General features: G+C 39.3%; 2 protein-coding genes across 2 annotated transcripts in view; one reads left to right on the forward strand and one right to left on the reverse strand.

Annotated features, from left to right (window-relative positions):
- Nucleotides 1–27,777, forward strand: part of ITPRIP (inositol 1,4,5-trisphosphate receptor interacting protein) — a 434,606-nt gene that overhangs the window by 18,782 nt on the left and 388,047 nt on the right. The window lies entirely within an intron of this gene.
- SORCS3 (sortilin related VPS10 domain containing receptor 3) overlaps nucleotides 1–27,777 on the reverse strand; it is a 263,753-nt gene that overhangs the window by 14,421 nt on the left and 221,555 nt on the right. Inside the window, exons 15-20 of the mRNA XM_065746766.1 lie at nucleotides 19,027–19,144; nucleotides 17,435–17,568; nucleotides 13,204–13,317; nucleotides 11,562–11,733; nucleotides 5,236–5,422; nucleotides 2,140–2,273 (exon numbers count right to left, since the gene is read on the reverse strand). Of these exons, the coding sequence (XP_065602838.1) occupies nucleotides 2,140–2,273; nucleotides 5,236–5,422; nucleotides 11,562–11,733; nucleotides 13,204–13,317; nucleotides 17,435–17,568; nucleotides 19,027–19,144 (859 nt within the window). The remainder of the gene's footprint in view (nucleotides 1–2,139; nucleotides 2,274–5,235; nucleotides 5,423–11,561; nucleotides 11,734–13,203; nucleotides 13,318–17,434; nucleotides 17,569–19,026; nucleotides 19,145–27,777) is intronic.

Consider the following 27,777-nt stretch of genomic DNA (forward strand, 5'->3'; position numbering starts at 1 on the left):
TGGCACAGCCCAAGCTGGCAAAGAGATTTCTCCCCTGCAGAATGCCACCTTCCTTTGACCCTCTCTTCATTACCTGAAAAAGCAATAAAAGAAAAGCCTGTTTGACCATTGGGAACTCACAGAAAGTGAGCAGGGAAGGCAGCCTGGGGTAGCAGCTAACATATACTAAGATACACACCCTGGACAAGCAGAACAGACCTACATTAAAATGCAGTGATATTAGCACTATGCTTAAAGGTTACAGGTTGTGATTACACGCAAAGGCAGATAAGAGGAACCAATCTGGTCTTTAAAATTACTATTATTTCCCTTTTTTGTGTGTGTGCATGCTGGACATTCCATTATCATGGCTGATTTCACCTCCATCATGGAGCTGTAACATTCAGCCAACTCCTTAATTTTAATTCAGGCACCAAGACCTGGAAATCAACTCTAAATTAAATCAAGTAGTTTAAGGTTCATTTGCTCAAACCTATTAGACAGCTGGACACATTTATTAAACTGGACCTGTGTTAATCCAAGCAAATTGGCCTTTAGGTGTACTGCAAAAATTAGTACAGTAGAAATTCAGTACAATGATTGCAGCAAGATGTTGAGGGCAGCAGAAGGATCTCAGCCAGGTTTATTAGAATGTAAGACAACCTTTTCCCGTGTAGTTGTACAGAATACCTCTGTGAGAATGCACAGTGACATAAGACACTAATAATTCTACGTGGGATTCTGCCTATGGGCTGATCAGACATAGAAGTTGCTATCCTTCAGCCCTGGAATCAGAGTATAACAACGTCAGATAGTTATTGTGCACAGCATTATACATCACATCCTACAATTCACAAACATATCAGTGTCCCCAGATTTGAGCAGTACTGAAACCACCAGTTTGCCCATGAGACATATATCAAACATCCCAGAAGAAGTTTTGATGTGATGCAGACCACTGTTTTGGGGAAAAAAAATAGATTTTAAAAGCAGCTGCTGCTGTATCTATATGCTTTGTCATTCTTTGTCAGTGGCTAGGTGACACAACTGAAATACATTACATAGTTGGAGAGAGCACTTTACAAAGAATGAATGGTGCTCTGGATCTTTGATTGCAGACAAGAGGAACCATCTCTTCTCATCTGTATCTCAGTGTAATTCAATAACGCATAGAACCACTCCAAGGAATTTAAAGTTTAGCTATTGCACATACAGCTATGACCAAAGCATCTACACATCTACAACTGCCTGTGCTCTAGTGAAATTTGAACTAGATGATAGTACAAGTAACAGATCCTATTTACTACAGAGATCCAAACACCACGACAGATGGATGAATATCTTTAGCAGATAATTGTTTTCTCCACATTTTCTATACTAATTTCTACTTCAAAAAATCTTCTACATTAAGGACAAAAGTTACAGCAGAAAAACTATGACAGTAGTTCTGCTCTCTCCACTAGAAAGCATGATCACAACTTGTAGTTTCACTTACTTTATGTACTGATAAAAAAAATACTTCATAATAGGTTTTTGCCATTACCTTCAAAATGCACTATAATGAGGTCTCATCTCTATCTCTTAAATATATATATATATATATATATACATACACACATATATCCAGCCTATGAACAATAGTGACAAACAGATACTAACAATTCCTTGAGTGTCTAACTTGAAAAATCTAGACAACTGGTTATTTGTGTGATTCTGTTTGAACACCAACAGCTCTAAAGTATTGTGTTGGAATGTAGTGTTATATACAGCATACTGGTGCATAATGGAAACACCCATGGTTATTTGAACACTGGCAGTTTTTAAATAGTGTTGAAAGCCAGTATTATCCCATACATAGAGATATATAATTCAGTTACACTGCAAGCAAACTCTGGTAATAACAGTGGTCTTCAGAACTCAGTAGGGCAGATAACAACCAGATGTAAAAAAGTAACTACTTCTAAGAACATGCGAGGCAGGAGGAAAAAAAAAATTTACAAAGCTGAAGTTTAAAATAATGACAAGCTTTTTTAGAAAGTAAAAAGGAAAAAAAAATAATACAAAATAAGCAACGACAAGAACTTTTCATTGAGGTGAAAGGAATTCTCTGCCTTGTAGGACAAACTTAGCAAATAAATGTGAATCAAAGGGCAACTGTACCTTGGTGCTGTTACCAAACCACCAGAAGTAGGTAAGTGTGCCTGCTTGGCTGGGCCAAACCACTGCAGTAATGTTGACATCCTTATTTCTGATAGCAACAAAGGGGATACTCAAATGGACATGTTCCACTGGACCTGTGGGAAGAAACAGTCAATTATTAGAGGCTCTGAGTTAAATTTTCCCTGCTCAGTTGTAAACAGGAAGGATTTTCCCTTTAAATGAATCACTGTCAGCAGTGAGACACTATTATAGACATACAAAAGAATTTCTGAAGCCAATAAGCAGAGGATACTAAATTAATAAAATCACACTTCTGTTTCCCACTCAATTCTTGAAGAACCAAAAATGCACATTTTAGGCTGTGTCAACTTCAGAAAGGATGAGGACTGTGTTTAAAAAACATTTTTTTTAAATTCAGACTGAGGGAGAACAATGAATTTGCTTTGCACAGGATAGGGCAGGCTGCTGTCGAAGTCTTGATGGAGTTGTAGGTGTCCCTGTTCATTGCAGGGGAGTTGGACCAGATGACCTTTAAGTGCCTCTTCCAACTCAAGAGATTCTACGACAGGACACTAGAGAGAAAAAAACTGTCATCTTGAAAAATCTACCTAGTGAACTGAGGTCAGTGGGCAAACCACATTAACTAAGTTGGCTTAAACCTGATTATGTAAGAGGTGTTTATGACTTGATTAAATATGCCTTTACAGTTCCTCTTCAGAAGTTATTAAAAGAAGATCTGTGATTTTGGGCAAGAATGGAAAATTTCAGTATCACTTTGACTTTGGCCCAACTTTGAAAAGCCTATGGGAAGCCAGTTAACACCAGCAAAAAAGGAAGGAATAACTTTAAAGGTATGTGCATTGACTTATTAAGGCGTTTTTCACAGGGTCACAAGAATGTGTTTTCAAAAAGATTTAACGAAACAAACAAAAAGAACACCAAAACATTAACACACACCGAACATCAACGCAAATTACAGCCAATAAAACCAAAAGTCCAGAATGACCCCAGTGCAAGAAGTCCAGAATTAAGAAGAAAATTATTCTTGCCAACCACCACAAAAAAGTGTACAAAAAATATTAAGGTTATTTATTTATTTATTTAAAGTTTTTCCTCCTATATCAATTTCTACCTCCTGCTTACACTGAATTCCAGCTGGTAACTGGTGCAAAATGAGCCCTTCTTGAGTGGTACCTTTTAATATGCAGCAAACTAATAGACCGTCACCATGAAAAAGAAAGAATGAGCAAGAAAGGAGATCTTTATTTTTAATAAAATATTAAGTCAAGGAACCATAAAATTTGCTGATTTAAACTGAGATTATCTTCTTAAGTTACCTATCAGCTTTTCAAATATGAAATGGGGACGTTAATTACTTCACCTACTTGGACAACAAAAGCTGTTCTTTTACCACCAGAATATAGAGCTCCTAGGACAGAACCATATCCTTTGTTTTGGCTCTTAGTGTAATTCCCATTTTCCTAAAGGGTCTGCCAGCAAATCACTTCTGAAATTTGACCGTAACAATTACACAGGATTCCCATGAAGTGCAGGTTCCCACAAACATTTTCTGACAGAGCAGTAAGAGGAAAAATGCTAAAATCTTCACTTCCTTTAAATGAGGGGATGAGCAGCTTGAGAGTAGATTTCACAAAGACGACTGCTCTCTGTTAAGGCTGAAGGAGAGAAAGCTACTGCTGCTTGTAGCCCAGGATCCCCTTTTTCTCTCTCTCTCTTTTTTTTTTTCTTTGTATTTTTTTTTCAGCACAAAGCTCCTGCACCAGACAGACATTATATTTAAGATGACTTATATAGCTGCCATTTTGTCTGTACAGTTGAGCTTCAAGGGCAAACCTCCAATATTGACTAGTATATCAAAATATTAAAAGTCTAGTACTAAGATTTTTTTTTTTTTTTATTCTCACTGTCAGTGTAAATGTAAATGTCTGGGAAATATTTATCTAGAGATAATAAGTTGGCCATCTAAGAATCCTACGCAGTTTGGTCAAAGGAGAGAGATCTGAAAAGCTGAGGGAGAAGAAAATATAAACAAGCCTAGCAATTGCCCCTCTTTTGCATTCTGTTCTGAAATCCTCAGCATGGAACAACAGTTCCTGGGAGAAAAATCAGATAATCCTTACCAAGTTCGTAGTTATTACCAGGTAACCATCACTTTTGTCAGCTAATGGCCCAAGGTGAAGGAAAAAACAGTTAATGCTCTAATAACTGGTTGTAAAATGCAACCATGATTGACTTTGAGGGAATTATGAGCATAATAAAAGCTTCAAGGAACATTTATTCTTTCAAACAGGGAGCCTGAGATTTAAAAGAAGAAAATAGTTCTCCCATTTTGGAAATGTCCAACTTGTTTCCAGTGGAAAAGCTCAAGTACAAGACTGGCAGAATAGAATACTTTCTGACAGGCTATGGGAAAAGATGGACATGGCTGAGAACACCAAGAGGACCACAACCAAACCAGGCACATCTGAGCACAGATGGAGCTTCCTGCCCAAGAGACCTAGTAGCATTACAGCAGAACAAAGAACCAAGACCTTCCTGGTCTCATCCTGTTTCTCTCTTCCCTTCTGAGGCTCTGATAAAGTCAGTCAGGGGCTCTACAATTCTGCTCACATGTCAGGTGGAGAGAAATTAGACACATCTCTGCAACATGAATGGAAAGTCAGTAGCACATGAAAATGCATGAAACATGCAGTTCTCAGTACATCCATATCCCAGGAAATATGCTCATCACAATGATTTTTGTCTTATTTAATCTGTGCTGAAAACATCTAAATACCAAGTAAAAATGCAGTATATTAATCTAAACCTCTTGGTACCAGGAGCATACTAAAAATACAAATCTGGATTTTGTTTCATATGCTGTTTCACCTCTGACCTTTTCAAAATCCCTTTCAAGCTTTTTCCTGAATATGAGGACTGTAAATATGCTTTTGTTAAAAGATGCTCCCTCTTCATTAAATAAGCCAAAAGTTGCATTTATATGTGGGTATGCACTCCTAGGCCCCAGTGAAGCTGCAGGGATTTTCAATGGGTTTAGGATTTTGCCCAAGGAATCTAGCAGGAGGAAATACTCACAGACCACATGCAGGAATAGGACAGCAGTGTCAGAGCCCAGGCTGTTTTCTGCATATGCTGTCACCTGGAAGATTCCAGCACTCTTATACACGTGTCGGATGCCATCTTCAACGGGGCTGAAATTTGCATAGGATACTGCAATGCCATCTCCAAAATCAAGTTGAATATTTGTTCTCTGGAGATCACCCTGCAACACAGAAAGCTGGATTAGGGAACTGGGGTGATAAGAGGGATTTATATTACCCTTTATCCCACTGCTCAGCTCCATTTCATTAGTGTGGACACAAGCTTACGACTTTACTAAAAAAGTCTAGCTTCATTCTGCCAGATCCAAAAGGGCCCAGATTCAAATCAGTGCCAGCTAACTACTTATTAGCAATGCTTAGAGCAGCTGAACATTTTCAGCTGTTACCCTGCTGTCTTGGATGTAGAGATTTTGAGAAAGTAGAATGTCAAAGATGCATATATCAAGGGGATCGTGCATGGTTGGGGATTATGTGTCACTGAAAAGGGCAAGACTTTGCACAGCCCTTTGCTGAACGGGTGACGTCCAACAGGCACTTTCATCAGAAGCAGCAAGATGGGAGGCACTGCAGTGACTGGAGGCTAGATGCTAATTGCTAGATGCAATTCCCACGTGTAAATGGAAGCCTTGAGAACATTCTGGAGACAGGTTAATAATTGATGATACTGACATACTCAGGTGTAGCCTAACCTAGTTTTCAGGCTTCCTGAATAGTCAAAGGAAAAAATTTTAAAAATGAAAAAGGAAAGAGACCAGTGCATTCTATTCTGAGACAGGTGACATGAATTATCTTCTGCAAATATCCATCTCTGTACCCTTATGATAAAAAGTCTAGATAACTAATTTCAGCCAGACATGTAACTTCTGGATAGCAGAATTTATTAAGGTTGAGTCCCATACAGATGACTGACAGCTTTTGTCTAATGCCAGTTAACACAGAGATAGGGCCCAGTGACATGCAAGAGAATGCAACAGATGATGAGAAAATCCCTACTAAGATTATTGTCAATGACAGCTATTAAAAGAAGGAGAGAACAGCAGACGAGATTTTAGCATTGCAGGTGTTGTCCACAAGCAGCAGCTGCACTGCTTTGGTTTAAATTTTGTTTTAAACCACCGTAGTTGAACTACAGAATTGTCATTTCAGTTTCTGGGAGTCTTATTATTTATCTGCTCCCAGCTGACTAAAAGTAACACAAAACAAGTCTAATTCAAACAGGTCTAAAGCCCACCACAGTGATTTCACTAAAGTGAAATGAAATTACACCCAGATAATACCTATGCAACTTTCTGTATATATGTAAGCTGCATTAGCCCAAATAATTTATCAGAAGGGCTCCACTGTATTCATAATGGGAGAAAAAGATACCACTATCTTTTAGAGATGATCCCAGCTGTACTGATGATAAATGAGATTCTAGAGTAACAAAAAAAACAACAAATCAAAAATCTTTGCTTCTAAATGTATGTGGGATTTTTGTTTGTTTTTTGTTATTTTTATTGTAGTTGTTCTTAAAGGAAATGTGGCATTATTTCATAGCCATCTCATAAGCCCCATTTGCTGTAAGCACACAGGGTTAAGAGCAAAGCAAGTGTCAGTTCCAGTCCATACTGATCTAAGCAGGGAAAGTAACCACATAACTCAACTCAAAGCTGGTTCTGATGGACTTCCAAGCCCTTCACAGCCAGGTCAGACCCTGCACAGACCTATATTTGCTGGAAAAGACCAATGAACTCTGAATTCACAAAAGTCTCTGGGCCAGCTGTTCATAAAAGTAGGGCTTCACGGAATCACAGAATGATTGTGTTGAAAAAGACCCCAAGGATTAGAAACATAGAAACACGAGGTTGGAAAGGACCTACAAGACCATCTAGCCCAACCATCCTCCTATCACCATCCCTATCCACTAAACTATTAAATCATATCCCTTAGCACCTCATCCAGATGCTTCTTGAACAGCTCTAGGGACAGTGACTCCACCACTTCCCTAGGCAGGCCATTCCAGTGTCTGACCACCAATGGCCAAGTTCCAACACCCCTGCCACAGTCAGGGGCACCAACCTCCAGATCTGGTACTGGACCAGGTTACCCAGAGCCCCACCCAACCTTGTCTTGACTACCTCCAGGGACAGAGCATCCAGAGCCTCTCTGGGCAGCCTGTTCCAGCCCCTCCCCACTCTCTCTGTAAAGAACTTCCCTCTGACTTCCAATCTAAACCTGCCCTCCTTTGAGCTTAAAACCATTCCCCTTTGTCCTATCACTATCTACCCAAGTATGCTTCCTACAAATCCTGTACAGATAAGACGAAGTGAAGACATCGCCAGGGATAACCACATTGTGCCAGTCCCAAAGAGTTTTAGATCTGACAGTACCATATTTCTACTAAGCAGTACTTTTCAAGTTTACTTGTATGTGGAAGAACATACAGTTTTCAACCTAGATTCTGACTGTGAATCCCTCTGCCATAAATAATTTTTTTTCTGTAAAAACAGCAATGGCAGGAGCAGGATGCAGTGTTTTGCTACTGATTCAAGTTCCAAAAGTGCACCTGATCTTATTCTCTGGATGGAAAAACTGGGAGTGCAGACCATAAACCAGACTACACTGCAGTAGGTCTTTGAGATTACAGCTTGCCCACAAACTTTCTTTCCCATAGGCTATGCCTGCATTAAAAAATGGAGTGCAGAAATGGTATTTTACGGGATGATTTTGCATTGAGAATACATCTGGAGTCTTAAAGCTCACACTCAAAAAGTCTAGCTTATTATGTAGGTTTTGAAATATGGGCATTTGATTACACGTCCTATCTCTTCTTTCTTGCTCCAACATTCTCATTTCAAATGGGTCAAGGGAGTTATGCTACTGACTTTATTAGGAACCATATATTTTCACCTCTGTCCTATTAGGACATTAAAATTACAGTAGAAAACAAAAAAAAGAAAACACAGAAATAGAGTGGAAATAACAGCGAAACCTATATCTATAATGCTGAGTAGCCAATAACATTGTTTTGATAGTGAGGTTTCTTTCCGAGTCATTCAGCAGAAATGTCTAACAGGGAGAAAATTACACTCTTGGGATATTCAGTTATTTGATAGAAAGGCTCACACAGCTTGTTAAGCCCTTCAAAACTACTTCTCGAGGGAATGTACTAAGACCACAAGCTCATATCATATGGAAGACGCTGAACTGATAAAAGTCAGATCTGGGCTGGATTCATCACTGGTCCTCAGGCTGCCTCTCCTGTGCCTATCACAGGAGCTCTCCTCTCTTGCTTTACAATTCTATTTTCTCCTTGCTTCTCCAATTTGATTCAATTTGAAAGAAGAAGGTTTGAAGCAGAGAAACAGGAAGAGATTTCTTGTGGCTAAGTACCACCTGATGATGACAGTTTGGTCTTCAATGAAAAACCAGCCCATCACACTAATCTTTACTTTCTCTTTTCCTTACCTTTGTATCCAGTATATAAATAATAAAGGAAGTGTTAGCCCCACATACAGTGCCAGGCATTCTGGAATTTCTAAATTTAAATTTAAATAGAAGTTGTTGGAGACATTTCAAATGGATAAAATGAATTGCTTTCTATATATAATCAAGAGGCACAATTTATTGCTTTAAGCCCCATAAACGACATAAGGCTCTGAGCTAAAGGCTGTCAACAAAGGCTGGAACAATTCATGCAGGCACCAGTGGGCAGGAGGATGGTAATGGAATAGGTCGAGAATACTATTGCCACGTAATAGCCTTTCAAAGTCATATCTCAACATGACCACTCTGGAAAAGTTTTCTTGTCTGTGTTCATACGTAATATATTTTGGTCATGAAACCTCAAATAATGCACATAAAGGCAAAGCTCAGGGAAGAGCAGGCAGAGTACTGAAATCAGAAACAGATAAGCTGGAAGAGGCTTGGGAGGAAACTTTTCTTCCCATTGCATTCATAAGCACACAACATTGCTTCTGCTGAATGAAAAGAGCAGTGCTCCTCTAATGAAGCTCTCAAATTGTATACAAATATGGCACATTTGTGGCTATCTCCTTCTATAAACACAGTTCAGTAATCTACTAATAGATGTTCAGAGCTCTAATACTTGTTCAGACTAGTACTTCGAATAGTCACTGCTTGCTTTCTCAGCTCACCTGCATTTACAAACCTGTTATCAAGCTTAGCCATCACCTTGTAATTACTGAAAGAGGGAAGCTGTGCAATGTCATAAACAGAAGACAATGGAACACAACAGTTCACTATCTGGAGCTGCCACCCAAACAATCATTTAAGCCTGAGGGGCCAGCTTTCAGAGAGGAGCTGAGGATATATAGGAAAGATCAAGTACAAAAACAGATTCAGGGGTCTGGTCAAGAATACAACTCCTTAACTTAACAGCATACTGGCAGTCATAACTCTTTGTGCTCAACCTCAAACAAAAAGTAGAGAAGGCTCTTATTTCCCCATGTTTCTCTGCATATATATGCAGCTCAAATCACAGCACAGCCTCATACCTTCAAAAACAAAGCAAGGTCGTCTGTCAGTGCTTTTCTTTGTCATTGCCATGCACATATTCTGAATTACCACCGTGAACAGTACTGAAACAGAATCTGCAAATCCTGAGAAATACAGTTTTCCAGCACTATAATAAAACATTATTTTATTATTGGACAGCGTAAAGGTCAGTCACTCACACCAGTATATATATAGTGATGGGGCATGTCTTTCCAGGCAGTGGAAAGGAACTGATGGCTAAACTCAGTGTTGCTGGTCAGGTTTAGTCTGGTGGAGCAGAAGGGCTGAACAGAGCTCAAGACTCAGTTGCAACAAAACCCTCAACAGACTGTGTAGAGGAAGTTAAGTGAGGATGAGGTTAATCTGTATGACATTATGGTATGTAATAATAAAGATTTCTCCAAAAATGATTTCTTCCAATTGCTCAGGAATATTTTGATGACAACTCTTTAGATTGTTGACTTTTCTTTCAAACAGTCTCGGGTTCATACTAAAAGTTTGAAATACTGAAACACATCTCCCCAAAATCTCAGGGTGTTTTATATTTTCCCTTTTTAAAATGACCTTTTATTTTAAGGAACAAGCTCAACACAGTTCTCTGTGGAGTAAGCTGTTCACCCACAAAAATGTGTTCTTGAAAATACCCTTTCCTTAAGACAAAAACTGTTCTAGAAAAACGTTTTTCTAAATATCCTTATTTTTTAACAAAAGACAGAGTCAACACCCTCACCTATTTATTCAGCAGCCTGTTCATTCTCTGAAGCCTTGAAAAGGCTTTACTCTTCAGCTACTTTGACTGCTGCCTTATTCCCCATCTGTTTATCATTCTTTGTGCACAGCAGTTCCACTTGAGTTCCTTAATAAATTACTACTAGATTCCTAATTTTTAGATTATGTCTGTTCTTTTCTGAACTCCCACTCACCAGTGTCTGTACAAATCATCTTACCGTGTCAATTCTGCAGAATATAAAGGAATCAGCCATGTAGACAAGAAATTCCCTTTGTATAAAACCAGAGCAAGAATCTCTGAGGAACTATGTAAAGAAGTCCTATCAGATTAGTGGTACCAATGACACGTATAGTTACTGGACAAGTAATTAGATTAAGTGTATTTAAAAATAATAATAATAATAAGCTATTACAAGAAAAAGTACTTTTTCATGCAGCATGCTCGGAGCACTTTAGATTCTTGAGGGTCTAAGTGACCAATGGAGTCTACTCTCCTCCCTAAAGGGGAGTGCAGTAGCAGCAAACAGAGCAGTCACATATTCCCCTAAACACCAAATCACAGACCAGAAGAAACAAAAATATTTTGACTAAAACAGCCCAAAGACATACAAAATGCCTTAGCTACCTAACTGTACACTGGGCCACAAGACCGTGGTGTAGAGGGCTGCAATGTATGTGTTCACCAAGCAGAGGGATACCTGACCTAGACCACTGGAAGTGCCTCAATATTTTCATGCTTCACTGTCTGTACTGTTAGCTAAAGTGGGAATCCTACCATGTTCAAAATAAAACAAATAAGCACTGGAAAACTCAGAGGTGGGTTGAGGAGGCTCAGTTCCTACTGCAAAGCAATAATGTTTAAACATTCCCCCCTGCTTCCCATGAGACTGAAAACATTTCCCAGCATTCTTAACTTTTCCTAATAATGCTTCACCTAAGATGGAACTAAAGGTTTGCAAACCAGAAACTGGGAAATGGTAAGCATAAAGATTCGATCTCTGACTCACAAACTCAAGGAAAAGAATACCAGTCCTGCCATGCTGTTAAAGACTTGCTGAGTCTGAAACACACCTCTTCCATAAGGATGATGAAGGTGGCATTGTGCCCTTGCTCTGTGACCAACTTTCCATTGCTGGTGAGGATGTGTAATCCTCGGGGTGCTTTTCCAGGGCACTTCTCCATCTTGGCCTTATACTTCTCCCGTAAGCCATCTGTGCAGTTGTTGGACACAATCCTTCGGTACCTGGGGAGCAGAAATGAAAGGAAACTGGGCTCAGGCAATGGGTGGAAAAGTTTCTTCTTTGTTTTTGTTTTATTTGCCCATAATAATGATTCGTTTTCTCGAAGGCTAACTGCCTGTATGACTCCCTGACTAAAAGGAAGAATCACAAATCTAACACCTTATTAAACCAGAGAATACCAAACAAATCACAATCCAGCCTTCTCCAGAGATTCTCAGCAGCACCACTGAGAACAGACAATTATGGAGGTCAATTACTCTGTGTTTTCAAAAGAACAAGAATTTCCCCCAATTTGCTATGCCTGCCGGATTGCCCCCTACATCCCAGCCTTTTATTATTCTTTTTATTACATTGTGACCATCCCCATTCTGCTAGTAAGCACTTGGAAGGATCTGATAATGGCTTTGTCCAACTCATTTTCAAAATTTTTCATGGAAAAGGTTTTTCTTTTGTATCTTCTTGGAAGATACTGGCAAACTTGCAAGATGCTTGGCTACTCCCAGTGCTGTTGCCAGTGATCAACCCTTTCTGATTATTTCACACTAAAACACTGGGTTGGCTAAGAAGATCCACATTCCAGCAATTTTCTCCTTGTCCTCTGTCAAGAAGGCCACAGTCAATCACACTGGCCAGGGCTGTCATTACATCCCATACTTATAGGAACCTCTGAGATGAAGAGGGATAAGGGGAATGTTGTCTCTGAAACAAAATTACTCAAAACAGCCACATTTTCTTCAGCCACTCCCATCTATCATCTTCAAATGACCCTTTCATAATGAAAAGGCATGCAGAACCCATGATTTAGAAGCAGTCCTGTAAACTCTTAAGGGCCTGCACAGCCTGAGAAGGAGCATCACAATTTTGCATTAAGTGCAACTAGCATTTACAGTATCCTCCACACAGCAGAATAGCATTTGCAAATGATACTACCAGAATAAACCAACATTTGCCATATGTTCTGTGTACAGCCAAAAGAAACCAGCACATTCAGGCAATTTTTTCTTGTCTGAAAATTCACTGCACTGAATATACAAAGTGAAAATGGCAGGAAAAAAAAATCACAAAGGTGAAAAATTGTTCGTTTTAGCCTTCACAGAAGCTGTAATAGAGCTTTAAAAAAGAAGGAGGTTAAATGAAAAATAGGGTGAAATACCTTGAACCTGCCCTTTAAAATGTTCAGCTGTCTCTCAGATGCACCTTCTTGATTCGTGTTTTAATTTTGCAGCAAAGAGCAGCCCCAAGTCTAGGCTCCAGGGATTATACATCATGTGATAGCAATACAATATCTACGTGTCACTTATGTTAATGTGCTTCTCCCTGTCTCTGAGCAATGAGGCAATGTTCCACATAGACATAACTGCAAACATTACTGCACGAAAAAGATTGGACAACAGCTGAACAGGATGTGTAGGAAAAGGTCAGTCCAGGTTCTCTTGCCTACCAAAACCAGAGAGCTATCAATGTTCACTTACCCAGTACTGTTCAGATAGCTTTGACCAATGCTGCAGTCCTTAGACAGGGAGGATGGACTGAACCAGAAGGCTGGGATACACTGGTTGTCACTGTGCCTCTCATAGCCGTAGTCACTATGGAGACAATAAGTCATGAGTGTATTTCTGTTCCTATTCATTGGATTTAGCTCACCTTTAAGTGAAGCTCTTGCTCCCCGGTGTGTGTGTTGGCAGCTCTGGATGGCATGGCATTGTGAATTTGGATCATTCCAAGACAAAGTGTCTGATTCGTTTGAGAAACCTGACAACACCAGAACTACCAACACTGCAGAACACCAGAGGACTTCTGTTTCATTTGGTAACAAAACAGGGACAAGGAGTCGGAAGGAAAATGATATCGTTAATTTCTAATCACTGTATTTGTTGGGTTCTTGTGGTTTGCATGCTTTTCACAGTCTTTGCTTTTAGAGTAATTCAGACTAATTCAAGACAATTACACTTCTTCACAAGGAAGTGCTTTGGAACATAAAACTTCTTGAACAACGAGCTTGTATGTCTATAAACATGTATGCTAATGGCTCTTTGACCAAGCTAAGGCTGGCCTATAAAAAAAAAAAAAACACAGCTTCAGTTTTCCCAACCCTAAACTAAAATAACAGTCAATACAGTACTGAAGGATTACACAGTACTATGTTAAGTGAGGAAGGTAATCCAGAGTACTGATGCTTCCTTAGATCACCAACGAGAAGAAGTACGTGTAATTGCATTTAAGACGATTTTTACAGCTGCCTTTGCATGCCAATATAATGATGAAGCAATAGGATTAATCCAAAGCTTTCCACAAGCTTTAGTAGGCTCTCATTTGAGTTTGTATGCACATCCTTTATTGGCAGGCTGGATTCACGGGGTAAATAAAAATGGAATCTGGATTTTTGCCTGAAGCAGGTTAACAAATGCCAACAAATTAAACCTGTGTGGAAACACAGACATTGCAGAAGTCACTGCCTTGAGAACACTCTATGCCCTTTAGGACACTCGGGGCTTTATCCTCTTCCCTATACAGAGCCTGAATTGCCAGCAGAATGTCTCCAAGAAGAGCTTTGGTGAGACAAAATTGTGTTATGTCTCCAGTGACCCCAGATGCTACTTCCTTATTCGGAGGGCAAAAATTCGGCAAGCTACTTTAAAAGGTTCAGAGATTCCCTAATGTTCTTTCCCTCAACATTCAATTTAATCATTCTCAGTGGGTCCGACCTGCACAGTCAAAAATGCCTGGCAGTGACTTGGTAATTAAAAATATTCAGGAGGAGCTGTACTTTGCCCCAAAGAAGAAAAGAGCTGCATAAATATTTAATAAAATTAAAGACAACATTGCTGTATGCCCTTAAGGTTCTGCGCTTGTTCATTAACTTCTGGTAAATGTATATTAAAACCTTGTGTGCTGCCCACCTTCTTTCTCATGAGCCCCAGGGTTTGCATAAGTTAAAGAAATAATCAAGTCCAGCTGCTCTGCTGTCGTTCTTAGGAAAGCTATCTTGACAGAGTAAATAAAGAAGCAGAAAGAGGGAAAAGAAGGATCAGTAAGCATTTTAATAACAATTCTGCGTTCATTCTGCCATTCTCTCTGTCAAAAAAGGCCAAGTCTTTCCTTTTAAAATGACTGTGAGGGTTGGAAGAAATCATCCTTGACCTTGACTTGTGAGCATTTGTTGAATGGTGACCCTGGATTACAGTTTATGCCCCTGAAATTCTGATGAGCCTCATATCCAACAGCAGGAAACTGATATCATTGCAACACGAGGCAGGCGGGGGCAAAGGCTCTCTGACCAAATGAGAAGGAGAACAGTTGTCACAGCTTGTGCTGTAGGGCTCCTACAGTCATCTGTTCCTTCCGCACTGCTCTCAAAAGACAGATGTCGTCACACCTAGCAGTGTGGGATGCTCTGTAAACAGAACAAGCCTCCAGAATTACTTACTGGAGAAGACTGAAGTCAGTCTTTTAGAACCTGCTGGCCAGTGTTCTCACACAATACTGGCTGCCAGACCCCCTCCTTTCTCTGGCTCTCCATGAGATGTGCTCAGTTCACACATAAGAGAGACTAGTTGGTGTTTCCAAGAGCAACTGATGACTGAACCCAGCCAGAAGGGCTTAGTAGATATCTTCCTCTTCAAAAGCACCAAATGAAAGAATAGAAGCTCTTTCTCTAACTGAAGATATGTAAAACAGAGGTATATCTCCATCAGATCCCCTGTCTAGAGCCTTCTCCAGGTCAGCAGAGAAGAGGTACTTCTCAGTACCTCCCAATCTCTTGTGAAAATCCAAAAGGCTGACAAATCATATCCTAGAATAACATGTATCTTCCTGTGGACTAAAGAACTACTTCAACCTTTAGAAGTCAAAAGTCAGAGCAGACAAGTATACCTCTCCTCTTCGAAGATCATCCACAAGATATATGGAGCTTAACACCCTATTAACAACACTGTTAACTTTTTTTTTCTTTTTAATTACAGTTGCCCCATACCTTCTTCCAATCAGCCTTGCAAACTAGCATCAAATCTTACCCTTAATGTGAAGCTAGTTCTTCCGATTCTCCATTAGCAATGGAGACAATTATATAATTAGAAGTTAGTCAGCATTGCAGAGTCTGAAGTAAAAAGCAGCTTGCTGTCCTCTAACTGCATCTCCTCTGCAGGACTGACAAGGTTAACAGTGATATTCTCTCATGTTAGTGGGAAAATTAAGCAAAAATGATACCAAATGCATGCAAGGAGCAGGTCAATTAAATGAAAAAGGTGCATTCTGATGCAAACACTTTGAGGCAGAACAGCATTTAAGGCCAATTTAGCTACTGCAGTTTTCCACTTACGGCTCAGAAAATACAAGCTTCACTGTGAAATTATAAAGCTGGTGAGGCACAAAGCAAAGAGCAAACTCATAAGCCTCTCTAGAGATTAGTGCTTGGTGCAGCTCTGAGGCATATGCCAATGCCAAGGGCAGAGACTGCAGGGCAAGATACTCAGTTCATCCTGTAAGTTCTCATGATGAGAACAAAGCGAAAGATCTCCAGAGTCAAGCTAAGGAGTCTCAGATGTAATTTTGGCATTAGGAACAAATTAAGCATACGTCCAGATAAGATGAAAATCTCTGCTCTGTTTCCCTGAACATCCTACAGAGACAAACTACTCCAATATTCAATAAATCACTCTTGTCTATATTTTTATCCATTTTTTTCCGTATTTCAGTGTATTCACAGTCTGAAAAGAATGGAGTCTCAGCTAGCCTAGGTCCAAATAAGTTTGCAGACCCCGTGCTTCACATTTCTTCAGGCTGAATTCAAAGATAAGTGAAGTTTTCATGAATCACACTGATACTAAATCAGACACTGATCCTGATAAACTGCTATAAAAATGAAAATCAGTTTTCTCAGGGTTATTTTCAACCCCATTTAAATGATGCCCTGATCATGCAGGCTCAAACATCACAGCTACTGACAGTCTTAAATCCTTCAAGTATTGCCTATCATGGGTTCCTCTTAGGATATCCTTGTGCAGAGATCCTGGGCTGTTATATATTTCTCTAGCTCCTGTCCCTGAGCAAACAAGCCATATCAAAGAGCAGTTCATTCTTTCTCTGTTTATATTTTTAAGCTGCTTTCAAAAAGCTTAAAGCAGTTCAGAAATAAAAGTACAATTAAATTAGAAAAAACAATATTTATGCAAAACAAGAGGTTATATCTGACAAGGGTGGATGTACAGTCACATCACTGTGGCCTTTTCTGAGATTCATCAATAAAACACTGCTAAAAAAAGCAACAAACAGTTCCATGGGATTTAAAGGAATAATAAGCTAAAATGTGCAAGTTTTGCTAGCTTGCTCCCAAGGTATTCAACGACCTTTGAAGTGAGTATAGAGAAAATTTCCTTTTCCTACTTTAAAGGACATGCTTTGGACCAAAGAGAATAGTACTGGCTGTCACTCTTTTAAAAACGATGGACGTAAGAATGTCAATCAGTGCTTGCATTTTTCTACTTTTGAATTTCAGGCTTGAATTTCTTACAGAGATTAATAAAACTCCCCTGAAAATGATAGGCATGCATCTCTCACAATGGCAGATATGAGAATCACATTTCTGCTACATAGTGAAATCAAATTCACAAAGCTGCATGGGACCCAGTTTTCCCATCAGGTTCTTTGTCCAGGCAGTCAATGCTACAAGAGGCTCTGCAAAATTTACCAAAATCACACACTCACCATTCAAAGTCCCCTTGACCACAGACACATGGTTCAGACACCACAGTTTGGGAATAGTCTCGACCTAGGGAACACTGAGATCCAGGCTTGCGTTTTTTATAGATCTTCCTCTCTCCCATGACACAAGGTTCCCCCTTTGGCAGCCAAGGATAAAGAGGAGAAAGAAAAACAGTTATAGTAGCATCTGGGCCCTAAACCCTTCATTTTAACAAGGAAACAAAAGATAACAAAAGCATTCATTTACCACAGGGAGAGTTGAGAGCTTAGAGTCTAGCTGCCTTTTGTGACTTTGAAAACTCAAAAAGCACCTTGGGAGTACCCACAAGTACTCTGTGTTCAACACTTGAGTAGGGATGCTAGCCACAGTATGCCCATAATGCACGAATATGCAAGCCATCACCTGGTTATGTCGTATTTCATAAGGCACGACCATGTCTCTAGTCCTGTGAATTATCCTGAGAAGACAATGGGAATGTACTTCAAGGTTTATTCCCCATGTCAGCCCTGGCTCCCCTCTTCCTTCTATGATAGGCCTGGCCTCATTGCAGGCTTCAAACGCTTTTGATGGCATGTTACGTTTGGCTTTTTGCACACAGTTTTTCAAGAGCACTACTGTGAATAGCTTACCTAAAAGAAGTGTTTGACATTTTGTTGAGTTGTTTTAAGCAGAATTTTCTCTGATGAAGAAATAATTTATCTACATAAAAGTAAGAATAAAAAGACAGCATCTAATTAAAATATTTCTCTTCCCCATTAATAGTGATTCCCAAGATGGCTGCCTGGCCACAGATGTCCTCCCTTTTCTTTCATTTAAATTTCTTTCATGTATCCTCTTCTACGATTTTAGTCATCAGATACATCCTTGCCTTATTAAATGTTCATTTCTAATTCATGGATTTCATACAGGAAAATCAGAGTGCCAATAGTTCTGGCTTCAATTTAGTTCCCCTGCAGGTAGCGGGACATCATACTGGTGTCCAGTAATCTGTAACGAATCTTCAGAGGGTATTGAGCTCCCTCAGTTCCAGTGGCTTCAGGATCTAAGTATATCCAGAATGAATATAAGCCAGAACATATGAAATGTATCATTTAATAAAATAAAATCATTCGGTTTTCTCTAGTGTCTTTTATTCAAGGACTCCCCAAGAGTTTTACAGACACTAGCAGGATGTGAAAGATGAATAAATGTTTTTATTTTCATTTTTGAGTATGGAAAGTAGAGGCAAAATGAAAGAAAATTATTTTTCTGAGTCACTGACAGAGCTACAAAGAGTTCAATGTCTCCTACAATTCAATCACAAGGTGAGGTTTTACATTGCCTTGAGCACCGAGGGCAGAAAGATCCATACAGTAAAATGGAATATTTTCATACAAAGAGAAGTTAACAATCTCCTATACTTGCCTGGAGAAGACTGACCCCATGTTTATTTATGTATATATTTCAGGGGAAATAAAGCATCAACAGGTTAGAATTGTGACTTGATTTATGTCAAAAACATGCTCTGCTGAAAAGAGCATGTATATTCCTACCTGGAAACACAGAGTATCAGAAAAGGACCCACACTCATCTCTTCCCTACACAGTCAAAGTACCTGATTGTGCAAATGCCAGGTTTGGTAGTCATCTTTGTTACACCTCCGGCTGAATATAGGCTTGTAGTCCACCTTGACCAGCTGCCATTCAGAACGGAGACTGAAGTGCCCAAAAACTCTGAGCAAGAGAGAGGGAGAAAGAAAGAACCAGAGTCAGGCAGGGATATTCTTCCATTAAGCACAATAGGCTCTGAGTCTAAAGCAAACATCTAGGTATTGCTCAGAACAATAAAGAACCACACTAGAAAGTTGCACATCTGAAAACAAGGGAGCTACTCTGATGAATATATCTATTTTGTCTGTCACAAAATCAAGCCTTTCCTTAGCATAATTGTTCTCTTTACTGCTCAGCTGCCTGGTTGCACAAATGTACTACTTAACAATTGTAAAAGATGCACCTGAAATAACACTTGGGATATGGACTGCAGGCAAGCAACCTGCAAAGATGCCAGCCTCCCTCCTAACTTGTAAAAGCTGGCTGCAGCTCGTAGGAGTGGAATTATAAACTGTCACCACTCTAATGCTATCAACAGAGCTTCTTAATTCTTCTGAGTAGGTCACACATCATCATCAGTCACTGATCACAGCCCATGGTTCAACAAAGTAAGTAGTAAGTTGATTTTCAGGATGAAAATAACATTTTTCCCACACAATTCCAGGAGACCTCAAGGCTCATGCTGAGTAAAGCTGTTGGAGCTGAAGGGTCAGCACTCAGAAACAAAGGAGAAAGGACTCAGACTGTAATTTGTTAACCAAAGCACAGACCTGTTACAAATGGGATCATGAAAGAGATCGTATAAAATTAAATAGCACCAGAGGCTTCTGCCCAAGCTTGTACTTGCATGTTGGCAGTAGAGACAAATATTGAACACAGATCTCTATAAATCCCTTCCCACCTATACAATCCTCTTTCATCTACAAGGGAAACTATATGCTTGAGTATCTAGAAAAGAAGGATAAAAGCAATGATGAGCACTGGTGATACACATCACCAAAACCACCATCATCCCAAAGACTAAGGGAATCTATACGTAAAAAGCTCACACTATAAACATTAAAAAAGTAAAGTCACAACAAGCACATAATTTAATTAATACCAGATACTCTGGCAAAAGCCTCCATCCATCCAGAAACATTGCAAATGTGCTGCAGCATGCTCATTTTTTGGTCAAGTAACAGCTTCCTACTCCTTTGGTCAGCCATGCTTTTCTCAGTAAGTAGCCGTTTTTCAATCAACTGCAGCTGGATTTCCAGAGAAGCACGTAATAGGAGATCAGGGCAGAGATACCAGTGACAAGATTTCAGAAGTCACATAAAATAGTACACATACACATTGGCTGGGAGAGCACCCCAGTCCACATTAAGAACAAAAAAAGAAATCCACAACAATTATGTTGATTTGTCATTAAAACAAAACTTCTTGGTCATGTCCAATGAATACAAGAAAGAACCTAAAAAATCACTGTCATTACTGATCCAAAATATGAGTTCCAGATTAAAAGATTCTGTATGTAGTGAAACCGAAATCTTTTCTGACAGTCATTCAGCAATGGCATCATATCACTCTTACTGTAAAGTTCAGAAGGCAGAGAAAAAGTATTTTTTTCATTACATATATTCCCACATATTATATTTTCACTATATTATATATATAATATAAGATATAAATATAATATAAATATAAAATATAAATATAATATAAATATAAAATATAAATATATAATATTTATTATATTATATATAATATTTATTATATTATATATAATATAATATAAATATAAAATATAAATATAAGATAAGATATATTATATCTTTCACTAACCTACATTTTCAACCAAGCCACTTTCACTGCAATCACTTAGTGTTGCTGGCTTTGCTCTCATCTTGCTACCCACACTACTTCTAACTCCAGGCCAGACCATGACTTTGTCCTGTCACTGGTTAAATCCCACCAGCTCTCATGCCACAGCTGCTTTCACTCCACGCTCTTACAGGGTGCTCATCTGGTCACAGTATTATCACACGACTGGGCAGCTCTCCCATGAATCTTGTTTGTCCTGGATTTGATGCATGACTAAAATGCCATTCCTGCAAAGCAGCAATTCTGCAAACAGAAATCATTTAGTCCAGCAGATTTAGATCAGTTCAGGATCTGACCTGTGTGTGTGTAACAGAAGACAGAACAAGAGGAAGGGAGAACATACACACAAACACTTGCCTGAACCCAGAAGATAACAGGGTTAGCAAAACCCATTGCTTTGTCAGCATCTGAAGGAAAATGTTCCTCAGACTGAACCATAACTAACTGCTCAGCAAGAGAGTAAAATGCTTCTTTGTGCTACAAAAAAATCAAGCTACTAAAATCACTGGAACCCTTGCTTTTTAAATCTATTAGAGCAAGCTAAAAACCCTTTGCCACTGAAATTCCTCCGTGATAACAATAATTAATGGAAAAAAACAAGGATTCCTAAGTGGAAGGCTCTATATTAGCATTCCGAAAGCACAGAGCATTAGCTACTCTTTAATTAAATGATTTCAAAGAAGATCTTTGTATATAATTGCTATAATTTAGATGGAAACAATACTACTCTAAATGTAATTAGAGGAATGTGAACAGAGAGGGATGTTTTTCTCTGTGCAGAGATGGTTCTGGGTCACTTGATTTCTGAAGTGGCAACTTTTTCCCCTCCTGCTAATAAAAAGCTTCTTAAGCCTGATCCATCACTGCAGTGCAGCCTTCAGAGTTAAGAACTGCACATGTGCACAGCACCTAGCAAGCAACCATACATCACGAACACTGCTCATCGGTCAAACACAACCCAGATGCTCACAGTACTTCTCAGTTGGAGGGATCGGCCAATGACAAAGGTTATGCTGCATTTCAAGACTGAAAGTATGAAAGTGTGAAACTTCTGCGAAAGTAAGCAAATGTAACTAATGGAAGGGAGATGTGTGTTACTCGTGGAGCTCCACTGAACTCCCTGGCAGCGTTTTCTGGGAAGTGATATAAACCTTCACCTTTTTTTTTGGCATTAGAACTAAGATAAACAAACCATCAAAGGGAACAAATTCTGACTGCATACTACAGTTGAACTCTACTTTTATAAGTTTTGTGAACTACATCACTGGATACTTCACCAAAGTGAGTCCAGGTGTACCTGTTCTCCTCCACAATCTGTTTTGGGGTCACCAGGCCCATCCAAGAAGGCTGGGTAGATCACAGAGAGCTGAAACACCTTAAACTGCTGGTGTTAATCTGTCAGAAGTGCTCAGCATTAAGTGTTTTGGTAGGTATATTTGGATTTTTTTATTCAGCACAGTTGATTTAGAAAGAGCTGTTGAAGGCAAGATAGAAGACAGCATATAGGGGGCAGTCACTTCTCATTAGCTGAGGATAGAGAAATCTTACACACTCATTACCTCAGCAGTATGACATGTTTTTTCTCATTTTTGAATCTCTCAGTTTTAGAAGTAAAACAAGTCTCAATCACTCAAGGAGAGAGACTAAAAAAGGGCTGGTGGAATTTGTTCCCCCAATTCCCTCCAAGTGGTAAATCATCACATCACTTTAAAGATACAATTTCCTTTTTCTTATCCAATTCCTATGAATCTTAGTTTCTCATTTACTCTTGTTTAATAAATTAGGGGCTTTTTTTTTTCATCTAAATATGGGCAAACTATCAAGATAACAGAGAGGAAGAGCAGACATAATGTACTATGAATTTTGCCCCAATAACCTTGCCTACCACGGTCTGACTGAGAGCTCTTAAATGCTCATTGCAAGAGCAAGAGCAGAAGACAAAAGAAAGGAGCTGGGTTTTCAAGGTCTTACACTGCAAAGCCAACACAAAGATAACAGTTTGATTTTTTCAGATATTTGTAATCTGATCTGGAAGCCCTTGAGAAGCAACAAATACAAGAATCCAGCTGGCATTCAGACAGTCAGTTTTCTGAGTAAGCTCAATTTAAAAAAGGTTCTCCAAACTAAGCCATAGAATGGCAGTTTACTGACATTAGTCAGGGTAGATTTTGTTCTGTCCCTCGGAGTAAGCAGTTAAAACACCACATAAAATCTCAGCTAATAGGACAGCATCTTCTCAGCTGGATCTGTGCACTAGTCACAGTGAAGCCATTGCTAGGAGACCAGAAAATTCTTTCCAATCTCTTCCTTTGAGAAACAAGGCAAGGCTTTTATTGCCAGAGCTTGATGTCATTAATTCGCAGCAAAATTACTAAGAAACAGAAAAACAATTCTGAAATGCTTACAGATTCATGATGGAGTCATTCTGGAAAAGGTCATTGGTAACAGTGCTATAATTATATCTTTCATTAATTTTTTAAATACACAATAACTTACAAATGTGGAATATAGTGACTGGATAACCTTGTACAGAAACTATTTAAGAGGGTTTTTTTTAATATTTATACAGTATTCTTTTGATGAACTGTAATGCTCTTGCCTTATTATCCCCTGCACTGTTGATAGCTGTGCATTTTATGTCATTGAATATTGCTCATTCCTGACAGGTCAGTGGGAAACCTTGGATGATCTGAGGGTCACAAAGTAACAACTCATCCACCTCAAGACCAAAGACTCAATCCCTGTCCCTGCCTAGGTACGAGAAATAAATCTTCTCACTTAATAGTTTCTGCATCGATCACAGGAAAGCTGTCAGCTGTATCCATCTGGATCTATTCCTTCTGGCAGTATCAGATAAGCTGCCCAAGCACAGAAACAGAAGTATCTTTTCATGGGTAAACCAAGTTGACTTCTACCATTTTCATGGTAAATTGGCAAGACATTATATGAAGCATGCATTAAAGCTGTCTGTATTTGGCCAGTCTAGATACAGAGGTAGGACTTTATAATAGTCATCTCTAGCTCCTTTACATATAATGAGAGATAACAGTCAAGACCCCCTGGTAGTACTTTATGATCTCTTGTTGTGCCCATCCCTGAGATGACTGAAGATACAAAGAAAGGAAGCAAATTGTTAAGGTCATCTTCACTACACAAAACATCAAATGTATACTACTTTCTGAAATATTTTTCCTTCACTGGATATCAACTATGTGAGAGGGATCAAAAGGTACCTCATTTTGCTTCTCACAAAGTACCCTGGCAGCCTCTGAAGTGAAGTTTTAACAAGATTAGCCCCCACAAATAGGCTGCTTATGTTTTGAGCATTTCAAACATCTAAAAATAAAATGAAAGCAAAAAAACACTCTTAGTAGATAGCACGTTTTTAGATAAACCATACAAAGAGACAGAAGGATCAACAGAAGACTAAATAGAGAGCAAGAAAATGTACCCTTTAATTAATAACAGCGAAGGAAAAGCTGATTGCAGTGTTAACACAAATAATTCAGAAAAACCTGAAACCAAGCTTGTTGCTTCTTTCTTTTAATTACTAATACTGTAAAAGAAAAATGCTTGCACAGGAAGCATCCTAGCAAGCAAAAGAAAACAGCAATATCATCCAGAATGGTAAATATTTCAGCCAATCAGAAACCATGCTTTCATTGTGGAGACAGGGAATGAGAGAAAACAAAGCATGGTTGTCCTCTGGTTCCAGTTAAAATTCCTTTTTCTTCACATCTGTGCCTCTAATGGGTAGAAGCAGTATTGAAATGGGAATATCCAAGAAATACTATTAAGCACAAACTGGAAAAATCCCCTCTTGGAAGAGAAACACGCTTTTTCCAGTTCCCTGGAGGGGATGAAGCTCTCTTTCAAATCAGGGTGAGACCCACAACTGGGCAATCACGACTGCAGGAGCACTGAGCAGTGAATCCACCACAACTGAAGGTGCTCACTCTCCTGGCTGCCCAGCAAGCAGAAGCATCTGCTGTTATTGCTGGATTTTTAAGAGCTAGCCAAGCATAAAAGACCATGCTCATTTCCAAGCAAGCACAACAATGTGGTTTCACAAGCTGGGTAAAGGGGAGGGCTGGTGAATTGTCAGCCTTGATGTAGGGAACACAGACCAGCCACGAGGGGTGGACAAGCAGAAAAAGCCAAGATCCAGCCAAATATATTAGCTCTAGCTGAGAGGTGACTGTGTGTCTGTACAAGGTTCCCTCGCTTCTGTACTGCCTAGATTTGGTTTTAATTTCTGTCCCCGTTAGCCAGGTTACGCTCATTCTACACTACCTGGGACAAGGGTGAGCCTACTGGCTCAGTGCACACACTTACAGAAGGTCCCAGTAGATAAACACACCTCCATCTCTAGTTGAATTTATAGTTTTTAAGACAGTAAAAGAAACTGCTGACAATTTTGCACAGACACAAGAGCCCATTACGAAATCTGGATCTGAAGCACCAGTGTGTGTAAGAAAGTAGTAGAAAAACAAGACTGGCTCTTGTGTGCAAGCTGTGCTGTTAGGGCTGAAAACACACAAGCTGCAACAGAACAATTGCAAATTGTGCTGGGGTTAGGTTTTATGAATGGGGAGTAAGAGATGAGCCATTTCCCCATGAATTAAACATAAATCATGACTTTAGAGAAAACCAAATGGGCTGTGTAACCTCCTGATTGTATTTTATTAAGGTTTGGATGGAATTAGCATTAAAGGAGGTCACTAGTTACATGGAAATTGGATGGAAAGGGACTGAGACAAAGAAGTAGAATATAATTGAGAGAGACACAGATCAGCAATTAGGGAGAGTGGAAGAGGAGCCAGAGTTATACTGCCTCATGACTGGCAAGATGATGCAGGGACCAAGAGACTGGAAATGAAGGAAGCATAAAAGATGAAACATGGCACTAGAAAGGCAGGCAATTGCCAGCAAAAAAACACTTTCTAATTTTTTTCCTAAAAAATAAATACAGTCTTTAAAGAGCCACTTTGGAGCTTTTAATTAAGATGCTTTTGGCTGACCTGTTAACTAGGAACAGCAGCCCAAGGGCAACTGGGTGATGATTCAGGGCTGCTACACTTCTGCCTAGGAATGGGAAAAGAATAAGAAAAATGGCAAACTGTTAGGAACAGATTAGTTTTCTTCCAAATAAAATATACTGACTATTTGGGTCTAGATTTTCAGCTGCTGCAAATCAGTGTAACTCCTATAAGGGCCTATTCTGTTGTTGCTAATCATAGGGGAAAAATGCATCAGCTCTGAAATTTCTAAGAATATATTAAAAGTGGACAGAGGCTCCCACGATGACAAATTTGGAAATAAACTTGCTCAAGAAAATCTTGGTCTGCATTCTATTTCCCAGAAGAAAAGGTCAAATAAAATTTTCACAGAATTGCTCACATAGAAAAAATTTGAAGGAAATGGTTTATTTCCACATCCAAGTGAAAGTGATTGCCATTACGTGGAGGTTTTCTGCAAAGGAGAAATTGTAAACGTTGGCCAGATTCACTGACTAGCAATCCATATCAAACTGCTCATGGAGAGCTGAAACACAACCAGATTCCAGGCCAGGAGAGGGAGAGAGGGGATGGAACAAGGGAAGAGTTTACATGAATACTGAGAAAAAAACTAAATCGTCCCCATAAAAATCCTGCATGGTAGACCCTTTTCTCTCAGCTCTGGAAAACAGTTCTGGGATTATTCATCACCCTGATGGGCACTTCCTTTAAAGCACAGGAGGAAAACTACTGCAAATGATATGGTACAACATAGTTAGCAAGTAATGCCAAGTATTATTAGCAAGTAATCTGCAAAACATATAATTATGAAGCAAGCCTACTGCTTCAGCTCTATTTCTCCATTAACTGCACAAATACTGTGCAAGGCAAAAGGAGATGAAGGGAACTTTTTTAATTTTTATTTTCTAATACAAAGTGCTATCAAAATAAGAGCTCACTGTATGACAAACCAAACCTTTTGAAATCCAGTCTCTAAAAAAATTATTGCTAGTGTGCCCAATACACTTTACATGACAATTACTTCAAAAGAAATCCCAGCAACATGAAAGGGAGTGTGAGACACTTAGAAAGGGGATAGGAAAGCACGTTAATTTTTAATGCTGTTTTTTTTTATAGTGTTATCTCTTCTTCGAAGTAGTCATGAAAGGCAACCAGATTCTGACTGCTTTGAAACTTGAAGATGCTGCTTCCTCTTCTAGAAAAGATACCGGCAGCTTTCAATGATCTGAGTGTTAGCAGAGGCTGGATAACACGTTTAGTTATTTTACTAGTCATCCCCTATGAAACAGCAGATCTCCAACCAGAGATGCTCAACACGTGTGGAAGACATTACTCAGAACGCGAAAGTCCCAAATACATATAACAGCTTTATTTTTTGTGGTGGATTGGGGTTACAAGCTTTTCCCAGCATAGATTACCTGAGAGCTGGACACAGAGTGACTGAGATCATAGAATCATTCGAGTTGGAAAAGACATTTAAAGGCCATTCAGTCTATCTCCCCTGCACTGAACAGGTACACCTACAGCTCCATCAGGTGCTCAGAGCTCCACCCAGCCTGACCTTGGGTATCTCTAGGGATGGGGTATGCAACACCTCTTTGGGCAACCTGTGCTGGTACATATCACTGTCCTTATGGTAAATAACATTTTTCTTACATCCAATCTAGATCTACTCTCTTTTAGTTTGAAATATGAGAGCTGTATATAGCCGAGTGACAGCATGAAGTGGTTCATCAGCTATAGAGGGAGAAGTTTCACAGGTTTGAATCAAAGAGGTCATTAAACAGGGAAACCATGCACAATGAACATAAGAGGAAGGGCTCTCCTTGGTAACAGAGGCTTGTAGCACCACCTGAGTGATGTGAAATGCCT

The sequence above is a fragment of the Cyrtonyx montezumae genome, unplaced genomic scaffold (assembly GCF_038088225.1).
Source record: "Cyrtonyx montezumae isolate F1298 unplaced genomic scaffold, pur_monq_1.0 scaffold_4, whole genome shotgun sequence".
Lineage (NCBI taxonomy): Eukaryota > Metazoa > Chordata > Aves > Galliformes > Odontophoridae > Cyrtonyx > Cyrtonyx montezumae.